The sequence below is a fragment of the Atractosteus spatula genome, chromosome 14 (genome assembly GCF_055471065.1).
Source record: "Atractosteus spatula isolate fAtrSpa1 chromosome 14, fAtrSpa1.hap1, whole genome shotgun sequence".
In the NCBI taxonomy this organism is placed as follows: domain Eukaryota; kingdom Metazoa; phylum Chordata; class Actinopteri; order Semionotiformes; family Lepisosteidae; genus Atractosteus; species Atractosteus spatula.
The window spans coordinates 24,770,005-24,789,916 of NC_142719.1; the positions used below are offsets into that span (position 1 = coordinate 24,770,005).

Here is a 19,912-nt window from a genome sequence, read left to right on the forward strand (position 1 = left end):
TAAAGATATAAATTTTTTATTTTATGTGAAGAATCACCAACAAGTGGGACACAATTGTGAAGTGGAACGAAATCTATTGGATTTTTGAAACTTTTTTAACTAATAAAAAAATGAAAAGTGGGGCGTGCAAAATTATTCGGCCCCTTTACTTTCAGTGCAGCAAACTCACTCCAGAAGTTCAGCGAGGATCTCTGAATGATCCAATGTTGTCCTAAATGACTGATGGTGATAAATAGAATCCACCTGTGTGTAATCAAGTCTCTGTATAAATGCACCTGCTCTGTGATAGTCTCAAGGTTCTGTTGAAAGCGCAGAGAGCATCATGAAGACCAAGGAACACACCAGGCAGGTCCGTAATACTGTTGTGGAGAAGTTTAAAGCTAGATTTTGGTTACAAAAAGATTTCCCAAGCTTCAAACATCCCAAGGAGCACTGTGCAAGCGATCATCTTGAAATGGAAGGAGTATCAGACCACTGCAAATCTACCAAGACCTGGCCGTCCCTCTAAACTTTCAGCTCAGACAAGGAGAAGACTGATCAGAGATGCAGCCAAGAGGCCCATGATCACTCTGGATGAACTGCAGAGAACTACAGCTGAGGTGGGAGAGTCTGTCCATAGGACAACAATCAGTCTTACACTGCACAAATCTGGCCTTTATGGAAGAGTGGCAAGAAGAAAGCCATTTCTCAAAGATATCCATAAAAAGTCTCGTCTAAAGTTTGCCACAAGCCACCTGGGAGACACCCCAAACATGTGGAAGAAGGTGCTCTGGTCAGATGAAACCAAAATCGAACTTTTTGGCCACAATGCAAAACGATATGTTTGGCGTAAAAGCAACACAGCTCATCACCCTCAACACACCATCCCCACTGTCAAACATGGTGGTGGCAGCATCATGGTTTGGGCCTGCTTTTCTTCAGCAGGGACAGGGAAGATGGTTAAAATTGAGGGGAAGATGGATGCAGCCAAATACAGGACCATTCTGGATGAAAACCTGTTGGAGTCTGCAAAAGACCTGAAACTGGGACGGAGATTTATCTTCCAACAAGACAATGATCCCAAACATACAGCAAAATCTACAAAGGAATGGTTCACAAATAAACGTATCCAGGTGTTTGAATGGCCAAGTCAAAGTCCAGACCTGAATCCAATCGAGAATCTGTGGAAAGAGCTGAAAACTGCTGTTCACAAACGCTCTCCATCCAACCTCACTGAGCTCGAGCTGTTTTGCAAGGAAGAATGGGCAAGAATTTCAGTCTCTCGATGTGCAAAACTGATAGAGACATACCCCAAGCGACTTGCAGCTGTAATCGCAGCAAAAGGTGGCTCTACAAAGTATTAACGCAAGGGGGCCGAATAATTTTGCACGCCCCACTTTTCATTTTTTTATTAGTTAAAAAAGTTTCAAAAATCCAATAGATTTCGTTCCACTTCACAATTGTGTCCCACTTGTTGGTGATTCTTCACATAAAATAAAAAATTTATATCTTTATGTTTGAAGCCTGAAATGTGGCAAAAGGTTGAAAAGTTCAAGGGGGCCGAATACTTTCGCAAGGCACTGTATATCCAGTACCTATGAGAGTTCTGTCAATTTTAAGACTTTTGACAGATTGCTGAATCTCTCACAGTATAGCTGTGGAAAGTTCTGCATAACCGAGGATGCCAAAATTCATTTTTACTGCAGAGCTGGTCTGAAACCCCTAACCAGTTAGTCCACCACATTATAATAGATTTATTAAACATATTAAAAAGATTGAGAAGATCTGCTACTCTAAAACTTCACAATTGATCTGAGAACAAAAACAAATTAAGAGCGAATTTCAGTGTTCACTGCATGTGCTTCTTTTGTGTTTTCATTACTGATCTGATTCTTCACATTTTGATTAGCAATGCTCTTGAAGCATTTTCCCAGCAAAATCTGCTAAGCTTCTAAAAAGAAAGCCTTTGCTGCTGCAGTTTTATATTAATGTAAAAAAAAAAAACCCTGACCAAGCCTACATAATTAAAAAATGGAAATGGTTAAAGCATATACCTTTAACTTTCAATCCAAGTCAATGAAACCTAAAATTAACTGCATGCATAAAGAAACAATTTCCTGAAACCTCAGGGACTTTGTTACAAAGTGCACTTTTTCTACCCATTTAGTGGTCCTTTACCATTATCCTTCAGGCATCAGATCTGTTCAGAATAAATGGTAGTCCAACAGAGCTGGTTTTACAGAATGCTAAATTAAGCAACTACAAATTCAGTATGCCAATCACTTAATTAAACTGGAGTGGGAACTTGTTTAAGTCATATCAAGATGGGCTTATTTAACAGCTTAGGTAATATTCACATTGCAGATGGATGAGACTCCAAGTGTATCACATTTAAGACAAACGGGACAGACTTATCGTGCTTCAGGGTGAACATGGAGAGAGCATGGCCGAGATGGGCTGAAGAATGACTGGGGAAGGATACGATCAGTGCCTTGAAATATCACACTGCCCTTAACCATTTCGCCCATGATGCAACCCACTGACCAGATGTCAACTGAAAACAAAGTAAAATGTTTGAAACAAACATGCATTTTAAAAATGCAAAGCAAACAGATACAGTTATACAGTACACCAAAACAAAAAAATGCTCAGTGGTTCTAGAACAGCTGAATATGCTAATAAAGTACCACTTGTACAAGCTTATTATAGAAATTCACTATCTCATTCTATTAACATTTTATAAATTACTGTACTTATTCCTTACATGTTATGATAGAGAACTAAATTGCTTTAAGTAAATTGTCATTGCTCATTACATAAACTAAGAGGCATTAAGAACACAACGAAGGAGTGCTGGAGCCAATTGTATTTGATGCATTTTTCATGCCTCTCAGCATTTCTAATTGTGTCTAAGAGTTGAACACGTTTGCTCAACAGTGTAGTATTAATTTATTCTAAAAAAATATATATAAATGTTCCCACCGACATACGAGCACTACAGCTCTGTGACATTAATTAATGTCAAGAACTGTAAGTGTAAAAAGCATATTAATTAAAATGAGTAAGGAAAAGATCAAATCTTTTTTCTTTTTTTTGTGTTCATCATGGACACCAAACTTATTTTATTAAATTCTGCATTTCTTTTTCTGCAGATGTTTCTATGAGCTCCCAATGTGCAACTCTACAAGAACATCACACTCTTCTTTAAAAATGTGCACATTCACTTCTCTTGCCCAGATAGAAAATGCCCAGTTCCAGCTGTTTCGATTCTAGAAGTATGAAAATGCTAGTGTCCAGAAAGGACACAATGTGTGAAAATCAAGGGTTACTCTAAAGGAAATTCTGCCAGACAGACCAAGAACACTTTTCAAACATACATAACATAATATTTTAACTCCATAGCACTTAATTAATCATGGTTAAGAAACGCAAAGGAATTTATTTTACAGAAGTGTAAAAAAGAAACTTAAAAATTAAAGCTAAAAAAACAGAAGCGGCTTACATAAATAATTGCTCTAGAATCCTTACAGTGCATTCCAAATGCAGAATATGAATGTGCCATCTTTTAACAGGCCTGAGGAACTACTTAAAAAAACATTACAAATAAAAGTTTATCCATTGAACTAGGAGGGTGTTTCCTGGCCTGATATTCAGTCATTATCTACCTCCAACAGACTGCTCAACATTATCAAGAATATTTATCCTTAACTAAATATATCCTTTATCATGTACTGAGAAACTTTTCAATAATTATTATCTGACATTTTTTTAACTTCCTGTACTAGTTGCATTACTGTTTATATCCTGTGGGTGTATTTTCTATTTTTCCTGGTCTAGTTTTTGCAATCTTTCTCAAGATTTCTCAAAGATGACTGACAGGAAGTGCAAATTAGCATAGTATTGATTAAAATCATGCCCTGCTTTGGTTAACCAGGGGCTGAGCAAATCCACAAGGAGGAAGAGCACTTTCATTTATTTAATGTATTTGGTTGATGGTATATACAAAGTGACTTACATTTGTACCAATTACACAGCTGGGCTTTTTTCCTAAAGTGATCTTATTAAAGCAAGGTACTTTATGAGGGTATAATTGCACTGACCTACCCAGGATTTGTAACTAAAATCTTTCAATTAGGAATCCAAAGACTGACTACCATTAGTTATAATGGGATAATATAAAGTAAGCTAATATAAAAATAAAGAAGAAATAATTTTAACACAAATAACACAGTATTAGACTCAATGCAGCAATATGGGACAACCAAGAATACAATGCAATACAATGCAAAAATACAAAAATGTACAACTTCACCAAATTAATGAAACCTGGATGTATCATGGCATCCCTCTACCATCTTTGATGAAGACAGTGTCTAATGTCAGCACACAAAGATATCTCTGCCCACAATTCTGAACAATTTCTTTAGAGTAACCCTGTAATTGCAAGGATACAGTCCCTTCCTGGAAACAGGATTTTGTGGAGAATCATTTCAGCCATTATGCACCCCACAGACCACAAATCCACTACCGGATGTAATGTTAGCATTTTGGCAAGAAAAAAAATCTACTTATCAAACTGCAGGCCAAAGCAATAATAATAAGAATAATAATAATAAGAAAACTATTAATTAAGTATATACTGTAGCTAAATGACCTCTTACCGTTTTCCTTGTATTTCATTCCAAGGATGACCTCTGGAGCTCGGTAGTATCTAGTAACTACATATGGAGTCATCATAAAGTTAGTGCAGGCTGTTCTGGCAAGACCAAAGTCAAGAATTTTCAAAGTGCAGTCCGACTTCACTACTATGTTACTAGGCTTCAGGTCCTAGAAATGAAACAGTAGCAGGATTTATGTAAGCACGCTATGTTAAAGTCTATGTCTTAAGACTTTTTAACCATTTTGTGTTTTTGTGGGGAGGATGAAAAACATGTTTAAAGAATTAAATTAAATTTAAAAAGGTACTATGACCTACTCTATGTATGATACCAGCAGAATGAAGGTGTCGGATGCCACACAGGATCTGATAAAGAAGATAGGACATCCTCTCGTGGTCCAAATCCATATGAATAACCTGGCACAAACTGGCATCCATCAGTTCCATTACTAAGTACCTGGAGAAAGAAAGAACATATTTCTTCCTGTCTGTCTTCAGAGCTGGTAACCTTTGTTAAAAAAACACCTTCTGAACAGAACAACATGAGAAAATAAATGGAAATTCTCTTGTGCTACAATATTAAAATGCATGTACTTCAGAAGCTTTCATTAGTTAAGACATCACAGTTCAACTTACAATATTACAATTATTCAAAGGTTAATCTATACATGTTACTTCGTAGCAAAATGTGAGACAATAAAACTAATAGGATAAGAGGCTCAGCATTAAATCTGTTACTACATATTAAAGGATGAGAAATTCAACAGCCAATGTATTACTTAATTCATGTAACACAATAAAAATTAGATAAGATGCAACTTTGTCTTAAATAATACTGTCAGTCATAAAAATTAACCTAAAATTCAGGGCAGGGCTCTTTATAGTAACTCTAATTGAATTAATCTGTGGCACCAACAAAGCAGGACTTTAGGGTCTAAAAAAGCTGTTTCAATTCACTGAGCTCTTCTCTACGGAATCTTTTTGGCAATTAGCATCCTGGTTTCGGCTATGCATCAGTTTCAACATCAAAGACTTCCAAAGCAAAGGATCACAATGAGTTCAAAACAAAAGCGATGGCTATAAATCAAGAGCATACTCACAAATCCTGAAATTCTTCAAGTGACTTCTGGGGTGTGAAAACATTTAGCAAACTAATAATCTGGGAGAGAAAAAAAAAACAGAATTAAACAAACTACAGAAAATTAATAAGACAAATTCCCTAGAAAAATATTTCAAAATTCAGTGCAATAGCACATTCTGAATTAATAATTGCTTACACTTATATAGCACTTTTCTGGACACTCCACTCAAAGCATTTTACAGGTAATAGGGACTCCCTTCCACCAATGTATAGCACCACCTGGATGATGCGACGGCAGCCAAAGTGCGCCAGAACACTCACCACACATCAGCTATCAGTGGGGAGGAGAACAGAGTAATGAAGCCAATTCATAGATGGGGATTATTAGGAAGCCATGATTGGTAAGGGCCAATGGAAAATTTTGCCAGGACACCAGGGTTATACCCCTACTCTTTTCGAGACGCGCCCTGGGATTTTTTAATGACCACAGAGAGTCAGGACCTCGGTTTTACGTCTCATCCGAAGGACGGCACGTTTTACAGTATAGTGTCCCCGTAACTATACTGGGGCATTAGGACTCACTAACACCTCTTCCAGCAGCAACCTTAGTTTTTCCCAGGAGGTCTTCCATCCAGTGACCAGACTCACACCTCCTTAGCTTCAGTGGGCTGCCAGTGGTGAGTTGCAGGGTGAAATAGCTGCTGGCTGCAATTCTTGCAGCATAAAATTCTAAAAGAATAACTTTTGCAAACAGGACAGTTCCTTTTGTTTGAGGATAAATTCATTACTCTTTTTTTTTTTATTAAGCCCTAAAGAATGAATCATTCTCCACCCCTCCTTACGCTTAAGCAGAGATTTAGTTTACAGATAGCTGCACTTCAAGCAGACTTCAATAAGGAATGCAATGAAATCAGTTCTAAAAACAGGACAAGAATAGAAGCATACTGATTTGAAGAAAGCCAAGAGAACCGTGCAATTTACAGTACTTACATTTTTGTGATTGACACATTTCAATAAGACTAGCTCTCTGTAGGCCCTCTTGGCATGTGTCTGGTTCTGAAAAGGGCGGCTCAGCTTCTTCACAGCAACATGTATACCCAGCACCGTGTCATGCGCAGAACTGCATGAGGTAAGTGAGTAAAATGGCAGTTTCAAATCACAATTCATGGAAAATGCACAGGGGCAAAAAGGCAGGGCCACACCTACCGCCAGCATCTTCTGAAAAGTTTAATTCCCCCGACCCCCCCGACAAAGGAATTTGTGGCCCCTTTTATGTTTGAATTGTGCAAAGGGATTCCCAGATTAACTCCGTCCTAGTTTAACCTTGATGTGTTCTATGAGACCATGTTCTTTCATAACAGTGAAAAAGAGAAATGCTCTCAAAAAGTCTTGTGTACATGGTTGAATCAGAGTGGAGCAAAAAACATGTTGGGATACTTGACAACCAATCATCCATCTATTTTCTAACCGGTTCTTCCAATTCAAGGTCGTGTGGGAGCCAAAGCCTTTCCCAGCATGCAATGGGCACAAGGCAGGGTACACCCTGGACTGGACGTCAGTCAATCGCGGGGCAGACTGACACTCTCACACTCACACCAGGGCCAAATTTGACAAAAGCCATGTAAACTACTATTATGTCTTTGGACTGTGGGAGGAAACCAGACCACCTGGAGGAAACCCACGCAAACACAGGGAAAACATACGAACTCGACGCAGATGGCACCCCAGGTCTGGAATTGAACCCATGGCCCCTGTGTTCCACAGTTTTCTTTCCCTTTGAAAATTCATTCACTTTTTGGCTACATGATTCACAGAAGCACTTACCAGACTATGCCCTGAGCCCCGGAGCCAATCGCCCTCAACTGTTGATAGCGCTTCAGCACTGTGAACGTCGAATCTCCAACCTGCACACTGTAGAACTGACTGTCCCCGTCACTCATGATGTAGTGTTTGATCTGAAGGCCCTCAGCTTCAATAAAACCTGTATTTAAAAAAGCAAAAGTAAATGTAAATCACAGCACGTTTCAGCAGACATGCCTCTTTGACTAAAAGGACTCCGAACTGGATTTATAAACTAGGATAATATTTCACAGCAGTGTTCCATTTCATCATGAAGCCTGGGTTTCCTTTAGAAAAAAAACATTTTAGGGTGTCATGACGAGGAATTCTGAAACACTGCTTGGAACATTTCCTACATTAGCATGGGTCTGTTCATTCATTTTTTATTTGCAGTACAAACTGCAGTCACTGTTTCTGCGTAATTCCCTGCCTCAATATTATAATAATCAGTAAATACAGAATTATGATATTTCACAAATATTTCTTAAGCTAAATCAATGTCTCAGTAAAACACCACCTCTTCTAAAAAGATACCAACAGAGGTCATGCAGAGGATAAGCAGGCTGGAGTGCAATTAATCTTATTTTTAGAATTATTTGACATTTACATACTACTTCTTTACTTTACACGTCACGCTGTGAGGAGAATAATTTGACATTCCTTTTAAATTAATAACTGGTTGCATGGAAAAATTATTCATATTCACAACTTGAACTAATGTGGAAGTAAACTGAAATCAGGAGACACATCTTTACACACAGGATTGTGGCACTATGGAGTGGACTATGGAATGTGAAACCCAAAATTCTTAAATTAAATTGGATCAATTAGCTACTACCAAAAGGGCTAGATGGGCCAAATGACCGCCTGTCATTTGTAACCTTTCTAATATTCTTAGAAATCATACAGTGCACTACACATCACAAAAGTGTATATTTTATGCCAAGTCTACTCTCTACTGCATTACTGTTTGACTGAAAGTTGTCAAACAGTAGAATAAAAATGTATAATAAAATGTACAATACTCTTTCAAACAAACAATTTTCAGCTGTCAAGCTTTTTCTGATTACAAGTGTTAAGATTTCCCAACCATTTCCCATTCTCACTTTCGTGATTTCTCAAAACTACCAGACTCTTTCTGGTGTACAATTATTATTAGCAATCCTATGTGCTTCCTTATAAAGTGGGTGGTGTAGATACCATCATAGTTTTAGAAAATAATAGTCTTTGCAGTAAGTCCCACTATCTATTAAAGAGAAGGGGGAATCTCAATGTCAAATATTCCACATGTACATAATTTTCCAGAACAAAAAAAAAGAAATGTTTAAAATAAAGAAAGTGAATTCATTATTTCATAAATTTGTAGCATAACAGTCAGAGATTAGCTTTCTCATCTGCACAAATCAGTGACTTGTGTTAGCCTAAATAGTCAAATGATACAAAGAGATCTGTGAATTTTGAAATACAAGTAACAACTACAGTTTTTTAAACAGCTCTTCATTGAAGTCACCAGATGGCACTGTGTCTGCAGCCAGAAACCTCACAAGTCTTAAGTTATGTTTCTATTTGAAGAGTATAGCTAATTTTATTCTACGTTTTCTTGCACATAACATATTTTAACCTTTCTATACTGTATAATTTATATAGCCATTTACATATTCATTGAAAATGCACATTTTTGAAAATGCAAATGTTAATATAAATTAGTTCTAGTGTAAGAGATTGACAATTACAAATTTGACAGGTTTTCCTGATAGTCCCTCTATTAGGATTCTGCTTTTCTAGCAGCAGAAAAAGATATATATTACCACTACAGTTTCAGCTACAATTGAAATATCCAGGCATGTCTTTTGCTTTTATGAGTTTCAGTTCCTTAGACAAAATGTGCAAATGAAACAGTTCAATCAAAAGGTTGCACATTCATTCCGAAAAGCAAAGCCCACATCAATGAAAACAATCTGTGAATTGTGTGTAAAGTGAGATCAAATCAATGAGTACTTCAAAGGTGTGAACAGAGCTTTATAAAGAACAATCTGGAGTCAAAATCTAAAATCAGTCCTGCTGTTTATAAAACAAGCAAGCTTCTCCAAAAGCCACGTTAGCAACACCTAAAAGCTTTCTTCCGAATGTACAATGTACCAGGCCCATATTCTGCATCCAACAACAAACCTGTTTTTGAATTAATCTCATGCAACATTTTGCTTTTGTGTTGTATTTCTTACATGCAGTACTTGAAGGTTTATAAATTATAATTATTGAAAGTATATAGTAAAAATATCTGCCACACTATGTCCAGCAGTACCACTTTTTGATGAAAAGCTCAACAAGATCATTAAATAAGAGACTAAAAATGCAAAGAGTCACAGTAATTAACTATTTTAGTGTAAAAAGTATATTACTCTTTAATATAGGTCTAGTACTAAAGTCAAAACATCTGTATGTTGTTTGCTAGAAACATTTAGACATCCCAGAGTCCACTAGGCAATAAAACAGGGCAGAACTGTTGGGAGTCATCTTATACATACAGGAAGTTCTTGTTTCTCCACCCATAAGACTAATTTCTCTCTGATGGGCTGGTGTGAGCTGTAGCCTTCTCTGTCTGGTCTCTTGCTTACTGATCTCAAATGTTGCTAATGTCAAGCATCATCAATTCCCAGTGACTAGTGGTAAAGAATTCACCCACAGTACAATAATGCCTTCATGTGATGTGCTGTCCAATCACACTTTTCTTCTGTTTTTGTTTAGAAAGCATTGCTACCAGGTGCATTTTCTCATCAGCATAAACACAATGAGTACAATTTAGGTGTCATTAATATAATCCTTTCCCCTCTAATGAAATCATATCTGTGCACATCATTCTACAGCCGACCTACATGATGGACAGTTATGTTCACAAATATTCAAGGAATAAAAATATTTGCCACACTACATATAGAAGTACTACTTTTGTTGGAAAAAAAAAACAAGATGTATGTACAATTTCATGACTGAAGATACTAAAAGATATTTTGTTTGCACTTTATATCATATAACTTGATTGAAGAAATATATGTGAGCGGTTCAGGGAAATTAATGTACAAATTATGTACAAAAACAGTGGGTATAGAAAGTCACCACCCCCTTTCAAAATGTGTACCCTTTGTTGTATGACACAGAAAATAAAAACAAATTAAATTAGGCTTGTTCCATTTTTATTTACACACAGTAACTCACATTAGCCAAGTGAAAATAAAACTCTAAAACATTATGAAAATTAATTAATATTACAGCAGTAAAATACCTTATTTGGATAAGTGAACACCCCCCTTACAATTGCATTTGTAAACTTGCTTAGGTATAACCAATCACCTTATAGATCACACAACAAACTAATTCCACTGCTTGGAAGTGCATTTCAAAGCAAAGAATCCACTATGGGCAGAAACTTGCTTTCAAAAGTACTTCAAGACAAAGTTGTGGAAAGGCACAAGTCAGGAGATGGGTATAAAAAGATTTCAAAGGCTTTAAGTATTCCATGGAATACAGTCAAGACCATTATTAAGAAGTGGAAGGCGTATGGCACCACCCAGACCTTGCCTAGATCAGGCTGTCCCTCCAAACTGGATGACCAAGCAAGAACGAGACTGATCAGAGAGGCTACCAAGAGGCCGATGGCAACTTTAAACGAGCTACAGGTCTTTATGGCAAAGACTGGTCATCGTGTGCATGTGACAACATCATCACAAGCGCTCCACAAATCTGGCCTGTACGGGAGGGTGGAAAGAAAACAGCCATTCCTTAAAAAAAGCCACATCAAGTCTCGTTTATGTTTTGCTTTAAAGCACCTTAAAGATTCTGTGACCACGTGGCAAAAGGTGCTGTGGTGAAAATCAAACATTTTGACCGGAATGCCAAACGGTATGTCTGGCGAAAACCCAATACATCTTACCATCAAAAGAACACCATTCCTAGAGTAAAGCACGGTGATGGCAGCATCTTGTTGTTGGGGTGTTTCTCTTCAGCTGGGACTGGGGCACTTGTCAGGATAGAAGGCAAATTCTATCAGGAAATTGAAAATGGGAAGATGGTTCACCTTTCAACATGACAATGAGCCAAAGCACACTGCCAAAGCAACCGTACAGTGGGTGAAGGACAGGAAGGTGAATGTCCTTGAATGGCCTAGTCAGAGCACCGACCTAAATCCCATCGAAAATCTTTAGAATGACTTGAAGAAGGCAGTTCATCAATGGTCAGCACACAGTTTGACCAAGCTCAAACAATTCTGTAAGGAGGAATGGGCAAATACTCCTCCCTCTAGGTGTGCAAAGTTGGTAGAGATGTATCCAAACAGAGTCAAGGCTGTAATTCAAGCAAAAAACTTCCACCAAGTATTAACTCAGGGGGGTGTTCTCTTATCCAACCGTTATTCTACTTTTTTTTCCAGAAATGTATCTTTCTTTTTTCACTTGGATGTTGCAAGGTACAATTTGTAAACATAGCTGGAAAAAGTTTAATTTTATTTGTCTTCTTTTTGGGCTTTAGGGCAACAAAAGGTGAACATTTTGAAACGGGGTGTCGACTTTCTATACCCACTGTTGGGATTAGCTATAATTAGCGTTATGTAGTTTAAGGCACAGTATACAGCATATGATCTAACTAATCACTTTCAGAGAACTGTGCTACACAGGATTATAACCCATGTAAATTCACTGACCGTATTCAAGTTTGAAGGTTTTTTCTGGAACAGATATTGAATAAAAAAATATAATGATCCGAAGGAGAAAACCACCAGACCACAGGATATCATAAAAGCGAAAAATAAAGATGAAGTTAACTTTATGATCACTGATTGATCTTATTTTGCTAAGACCTTTAAAAAAGTTTTGACGATTTGATTTTCACAACCCAAACAGTGAAAGGATAGAGGTGCGAACACTAAAAAAACGAAAAATATGGCAACTGAATACTGATCAAATATTTTCAAAGGAACAATTAATAGGTTTGTTTCATGGCAAAATTGAGAAGAAAGAAAACAACGTTTCGGCTAGGCAAATCTGAAGAAGGCTCCACGGCCGAAACGTTGCGTTTTCTTTCTTCTCTTTTCAGCATGGAATAAACCTATTACTTGTTCCTTTGCATCCTACGCATGCTGACGTAGCTACCCACCTGAAATATTTTCAAATCCAACTTTCAAATTACTTTGCAATAAAACTTACAAGAAGCACATGGGGTAAAAAATCTTCATGGAAACAAGTGAACTATTGAATAAAACCTTTTTAAATTCCAGTAATGACCCAGAGTTATGGTAAGTTCTGAGAACTTGTGACCTAAATGGTGGTGTAGTTTTATACCCTTTCATTGAAAGACCATCCAGAAGAATAATTTAAAACAAAAAAAAGTGAAAGAGAAAAGAGGAAATGTGTGCCTTATGTTTCTTACAATCAGAGTAACCACTTCCATCTGAGTTCCAGTTCTAGTACGTCACTCCCTAGGATGAAATATGATGCTACAGCCAATGAACTGTAAATCACCTCTCATTCTCCCAAACCCAGTGGTAAAACAAGCAACAAAAAAAACAAGCTCAGAAAGCTAAACAAGAGCTTCTGACCCCACAAAATACGCCTCTGAATACTCTGAAAACCAGATATCCTCAATACTACTGTATTGTTCTGCAAACAAAATACTGAGTGACCTGCTTTGGCCTTTTAAATGCACAACTCTACTCACAGAAAGATTTTATGGTGCACCATAGAGACAATCTTTAAGAGTAGACCCCACAAGTTGAGGTTAAAGCATTTGTACTTCCTTAATAGACATATAACTCATCTTCCATAGATGAAGGATATGACTGTGTTTGTTATGTGTTCAGTAACAACTGACAGAAGAAGGATTTGTGACTTTCAAACTGTATGAAGGCCTATTCGGGATCCCATGGAAGAGATAGGAATATAAATAAAGAGGCTCAAAATCCACATGGCACAAACTCAGAGATCCAATCTGGGGTCATCAAACAGCACAAAGGGGTTGAAAAAAATATGCCAGCAACATTATCTCCAAAATCTCTGCCAAAATGGCTCTACTCCACATAAAATCAAAAAGCCAATAGGATTTATGATGTTTCCAATTTGCAGAACAACAAATTTAATTTTTAAGCTCCTTCAATGCAAAAAAAACGTGAAAAATAAACTCTGAAAGCATACCATAAACTGGAATCTCCATCTAGACGTGACAGATGCCTTTGTCTTTTATTCGTGATTATTCTGCATTCATAGCAGAAAACTGAGATTCTTTGGCTTCTGCACAGAAACATTTAGATCAAATCTGACAGTGCAGTGTTCTGTTTTACCCTGCTATGCTGCAAACCATGCGCAAAAGACAATCTCATCTTTTTGATTCTCCAAGGTTTGTGCCAGAAATGCAATGAAACCTGGCTCTGAGAATCTGACTCAAAAGCTATTCTTGTACTTATGGTCTCTTCCAATTTACATCCTCCAGCCAATTTTTCTTTTCAATTTGTTCACTAGTAATTTCTACAGGGAATCATATGTAGGACACCAAATTAGTATTGTTTGTGGAGGTTTATTCTATTTTTCATGTCCACAATAATGCACATTTAGCACTTTTGTTTCTGATGCCAAACTAGTTTTTTTCTGTTTGACTATACTGGAGGTCAGTGCAGCCTTCTTGTACAGCACTCAAATACATTCATTTTTCTTCATCTGTTTAAGGCAGGTTGTAACATGTACAGTGCCTTCAGAAAGTATTCACCCCCCAATGATTATTTCTCATTCTGCGTGTTGCAAAGTCAAATTAAAGCATGTTTAAATTGGATTTTTTCCCCTCCTGTAGAAGTAATTCTTTATAATGTTAAAATGAAATAAAGTATTTAGATCTCTCCAGAATTATATTAAAAATACAAATAAAAATGAAAATGACTTAATTGATAAGTATTCACCCCCTTTGTTTTAACAACCTAAATTGGGTGAGGTATTCAATTACCTTTAGAGATCACACTAAATACATTAACAAGGTACACCTGTGTTCAACTGCTTGATTGCACAATAAATATCAATGACTTTTTGAGGCCTCACAACTAAAACAGCAGATCAGATCAATCCTGCTGTCATGAAGACCAAGGAGCTGCCCATGGAACTTTGAGATGAAGTTGTTCGAAGGAAAAAGGCTGGAGAAAGTTATAAAAAGATTGGCAAAGCTTTGAACATTTGTAGGAGCACCGTGAAGTCCACTGTAACAAAATGGAAAAAACATGGCACAACCCAGACACTACTAAAATCAGGCCATCCTACCAAATTGAGCAACCGGACAAGAAAGGCAATTGTCAGAGAAGAGACCAAGAGGCCAACTACAACACTGGCACAGTTGCAGAGCTCTTTGGCTGAAATGGGAGAAACTGTCCAGACATCATCAATCTCTTCAGCACTTCACAGATTCGGCCTCTTTGGGAGAGTGGCTAGAAGGAAGCCACTTCTGAGAAAGGCCAACACTAACTCGTGCCTGGAGTTTGCTAGAAGTCATGTGACAAAACCTGAAACCTTTTGGAAGAACATTTTGTGGTCTGATGAGACTAAAGTTGAGCTCTTTGGCCTGAAAGCAAAGTGCTATGTTTGGCACAAACTAAATACAGCCCAACACCCAGGTAACACCATCCCTACCGTCAAGCATGGTGGTAGCAGCATCATGCTCTGGGGTTGCTTTTTAGCAGGAGGAACTGGAAAGCTTGTTGCCATCAAGGGCAACATAGATGGAGCCAAATATAGGCAAATTCTTGAGGAGAAGCTGTTTCAGTCAGCCAGAGATCTGCGTTTAGGGTGAAGATTCATTTTCCAGCAGGACAATGACCCAAAGCACACAGCAAAAACTATCAAGGAATGGCTTGAAAAAAATAAGGTTAGTATTCTGGAATGGCCCAGCCAGAGCCCAGACTTGAATCCAATTGAAAATCTGCGGTATGACCTGAAAATTGCTGTCCACTGATGCTCTCCATCTAATTTGGCAGAGTTGGAGCAAATCTGCATTGAAGAATGGGCAAAAATTCCACAATCTAAATGTGCAAAGCTCATATAGACATACCCAAGAAGACTCACGGCTATAATTGATGATAAAGGACTATGTGCAAAGTATTGATACTTTTGTAAATGAGAAATGTAAGTATTTCATTCTGGAGAAATGAATGTTTTTGAATAAAAAAATATTTTTGATTCATAAATGTGTTGAATTTATTGTGTTATTCAAGGGAGAAAAAACTGTTTCAATGTGTTAAAATTTGGAGGTGTAACAGGAACAAAATGCAAAAATATTCAACAGGGTGAATACTTTCTGAAGGCACTGTACTTAGCTGCTTATGTCTTTTAACCAATGGCTGATCTGTGTAATGTTATGTATGCCCAGATCCAAAGTGGGAATTGCCTTTCATTGCTGTTTACTGTATATCTGTTCTGTGACAGTTTACAGTCTTTACAACTTAGCTGTAAGTGGCATAATTTACTTGATTAAAAGAGCCAAAAGTTAAGAATTTTTACATTGTAAGACAATTATATAGTGATAATAACACCAGTATAAAGTTCTGCTTGTCATTAATGATCTATTTTTTTATTTGCACTGTGTAGCCTAAGTAGTGCTTAAACTTTTTGAATGTCCCTAACATATTAGTCGATGACTTTAATCACACTTTTAATTTAGTGCTTGACACTTGCTCTTCCCTCCAAAAGCTTTTTGAAAATAAAATTAATTTAAAGACCTTGACAGTATTAGAAATGATATTTTAATATACAAGTCAAGGCAGCTTTCGCATCAGCATACTGAATGTCCTAGAACTCCGTGATTAAGAGTCTATATTCTACTGAGGAAACTACAGACAACAATAATCTCAGACTCTCCCATTCTGCAATGCCAACAAAATCTTTAAAAACAGCCTTTCACATTTCTATAAATCTGAAGCTTGCACTGACTTCAAATAAGATGTGCTAAAATATGATCAAAGAATTCCTGAAAACCCTACAATTACCCCCCACTTGACTGCTGAACAGGTGAGGCCTTTAGATGCTCTTCTAACTCAGCAGATGTTGAAGGCGGTTGCTCTATCTCCTGGCCTTGATGAGCTACTGCTAACAGGGTGTGGTCAGGCTGGCTCTTTAATGTTAAACTCCATACATTCCCCACTGAAAACTGTCTCTTTTCATAAAGATTAAGTTGCCATCAATTTCCCTTTGTCTTAAATAAAGGTGACAAACAGTTTTGGAAAGATTTTTTTTTAATAAGAGAATAGAAACATACGCCACCTACTACATTACTGTTAGACTGGCTTTCTGAAAGGTCCGTTTGCTTCCGATAACAAAGTGTCTTTCCCAAATTACAGACCAAGCCACACAACAAGCAGGGCAGAACTTTCTTTAAATGAAGAAAAGGCATTTGACAAAATATAATTTTCCTTCCTTTGGACTGTTCATGAAGATTTTTGTTTCAGTCTATTCATTTATTCATATCCACTATACAATACTCACACAGTGTGCATAGATCAGAAAATATTGTTTACACTTACACGTAACGTAAACTAGACAGGCATTTCCACGGCTGCCTCTGTTGTTTGAGCTCTCATAAGAGGTGCAGGCGATTATATGTGCCTTTAATTCTCATAAATCTCGCACATCTTTTCCTTCTTTTCTACCTAATATCACCATCAGTCACTCACTCTAGGTCATACTTATGTACTGTAGGTATTAAGATCTCTTCACGCATCTGGCAGATTAATAATAAAAAAAAGTTTTTAAAATCAAACCAGATTTGACTAGGCTTCTTTATAGGTCACAGAACATGGGAAGAACTCCATTACACAAGTGAAAAAAAAACTCTTCATTATAACTTCTTATTTTGTGTTATCCTGATACCATTCTCACCAAAATAGCCAAAGTAAATTAAATCCTACACAACTAGTTTTACTGTGGGTGGGCAAAAAGCCAATTGTGTAGCTCACAACCTTTGATAATAAAACCTTCAAGATTATGGTGACTTGGTTGTACATGTTAAGCATTTCTAATTTAAATATATGATGTTGATTAACATTAAATAGTGTACTTGTTATGTCTTGTGGAAGAATGATTAGAAAGGATATTGAGTGTTGTTATAATGCTGTATGTAGCATTTAGGAAGGTGTTATACAGGCTACATAGGAGCACACTCAGCGGTATGTTTTCCTCAGTTCTATAGATGCTTGTTCACAAGCCATACAGTGCCTATAGAATGTCTACACCCCCCTTGGACTTTTTCCACATTTTATTGTGTTACAGCATGGAACCATGATGCATTTAACTAAAACTATTTGCCACTCATCAACATCAAAGTACTCTATAATGCACCTGTGAGCAGTTGAGGTGTTTTACATGATTTCAGAATAAATACACCTGTGTCTGGGAGATTCCCCACTTAGTTAGTGCATTTCTAAGGAAACACTACACCATGAAGACCAAGGAACATTCCAAGCAGATCCAAGACAAGGTTCTTGAAAAATACCAGTATGGGAAAGGATTTAAGAAAATTTCCAAGGCATTGAATATACCTCGAAGTCCATCATTAAAAAGATGAGAAAATATGGAACAACTGTGAATCTGCCCAGAGCTGTCCGTCCTCCGAAACTGAGTGGATAATAAGGGAGGCCACCAAGAGGCCTATAGCAACTCTAAAGGAGTTACAGTCCTCCATGACAGAGATAGGAGAAACTGTGCATGAGACAATGATGGCATGCACACTTCATAAATCTGGCTTGCATGGAAGGGTGGCAAGAAGAAAGTCTTTGTTGGGGGGGAAAAAAACTCTTATCACATCTCGGCTGGAGTTTGCCCAAAGGCATGTGAGAGACTCAACAATTTGGAGGAAGATTCTATGGTCTGATGAGACCAAACCTTAACTTTGTTTGGCGCAAACCTAACACAGCAAATCACACTGAGAACACCATCTCTACAGTGAAGCATGGTGGTGGCAGCATCATGCCTTGGGGTTGCATCTCTGCGGCAGGGAAAACTCATAAAGATAGAAGGAAAAATGGAGCTAAGTGCAGAAAAATCCTGGAGGAGAACATGCTGCAATCTGCAAGAGCACGGGGACTTGGAAGATGGACAATGACCCGTAACATGCAGCCAAAGCCACACTGGAGTGGCCCAGTCAAAGCCCAGACCTCAATCCAATGGAGCAACTGTGGAATGACTTAAAAATTGCTGTTCACAAACAGTCCTCATCCAACACGATGGAGCTTGAGCAATTTCGCCAGAAAGAAGAATAGGCAAAAATTCCATTGTCAAGAAGTGCAACGCTGATCGAGACTTACCCAAAGACACTCTTAGCTGTAATTGCTGCCAAATGTGGTCTTACCACTAACTCTTGGGGGGTAAATACTTATGCATTCAATTTTCTGTTCTTTATTTTTAATGAATTTAGTAAAATGTCTGGATTTGTTTTACTTTGTGTTGATGAGTGGCAAAAATTCTCAGTTAAATACATCATGGCTCCATGCTGTAACACAAAATGTGAAAAAGTCCAAGAAGGGTGAAGACTTTCTATAGGCACTGTAATAGTAGACACAGAGTGACCTGATCCATTTCTGATCAAGGGATTGAGAGGAAATTTCAGCAGAATTCCATTCACAAATGGCACAGACCACATGTGCAATGATTCCAGGAGGTCTTGCATGCATGGCACACATCTTCCATGCAGTCCTACAGGGGTTCAGAGGCTGAGATCAAGATCCATGTAAAATCATTAATTCAAGTCATCCTTCTGGCCCTGGATATTTTTTTTCTCCAGTGGTAAGTCACATTTCACATTTTCTTTCTTTTTACTGGGCATAAAGTGAAAAATCAAGATCAACCACAACATCCACATCAAAACCAATTTCTGCCTTTCTAATAGTTCTAAATCGGTACCTAATTAAAATTTACCCAGTATGTACCAGAGGCTCTTTTGCACATGTGAAATCAGAGGATCCATTTCCTCTGTTTCACATCTTTGGTATCTGGTATTTTTTGTCTCTAAACTTACTCGGGTTGAACACCTTTCTTTTGTTCCCCAGCCCACTTTTTCCCTTATTCCACCACACACCTGAAGAAACTAAAACATTCTTTTTTTCTTCTTTCTGCTTTTCAGCATCGATGTTACAGCTACTTTTTAGCTTATGTACTCTTTCCTTTGCATTAAAAGGTGTGAAACTAAATGTTTTGCATTGTTATGTTATATGTATTACTGGAGACAAAAAAATAAATAAATGACAACATTCAGTACAATGCAGTTTCCGATTCCAGCACAGCACCGGGCCTCTCGCAATCCTGGTCTTCTGCTTACAGCAACAACACGTTATGCCACAATGTCGA

The 19,912-nt window shown here is 37.5% G+C and overlaps 1 protein-coding gene across 3 annotated transcripts in view; it reads right to left on the reverse strand.

Annotated features, from left to right (window-relative positions):
• The window catches only part of mapk9 (mitogen-activated protein kinase 9), a 44,083-nt gene that overhangs the window by 18,204 nt on the left and 5,967 nt on the right, over positions 1-19,912 (reverse strand). For 2 of the 3 annotated variants that reach the window (XM_088932027.1, XM_088932028.1), the window contains exons 2-7: positions 7,542-7,698; positions 6,708-6,837; positions 5,737-5,795; positions 4,955-5,093; positions 4,641-4,806; positions 2,462-2,533 (exon numbers count right to left, since the gene is read on the reverse strand). In XM_088932027.1, the coding sequence (XP_088788153.1) occupies positions 2,462-2,533; positions 4,641-4,806; positions 4,955-5,093; positions 5,737-5,795; positions 6,708-6,837; positions 7,542-7,657 (682 nt within the window). In that variant the 5' untranslated portion in view covers positions 7,658-7,698. Of the gene's footprint in view, positions 1-2,461; positions 2,534-4,431; positions 4,504-4,640; positions 4,807-4,954; positions 5,094-5,736; positions 5,796-6,707; positions 6,838-7,541; positions 7,699-19,912 lie in introns of all 3 variants that reach the window. The other variant, XM_088932029.1, reaches the window with a different exon arrangement.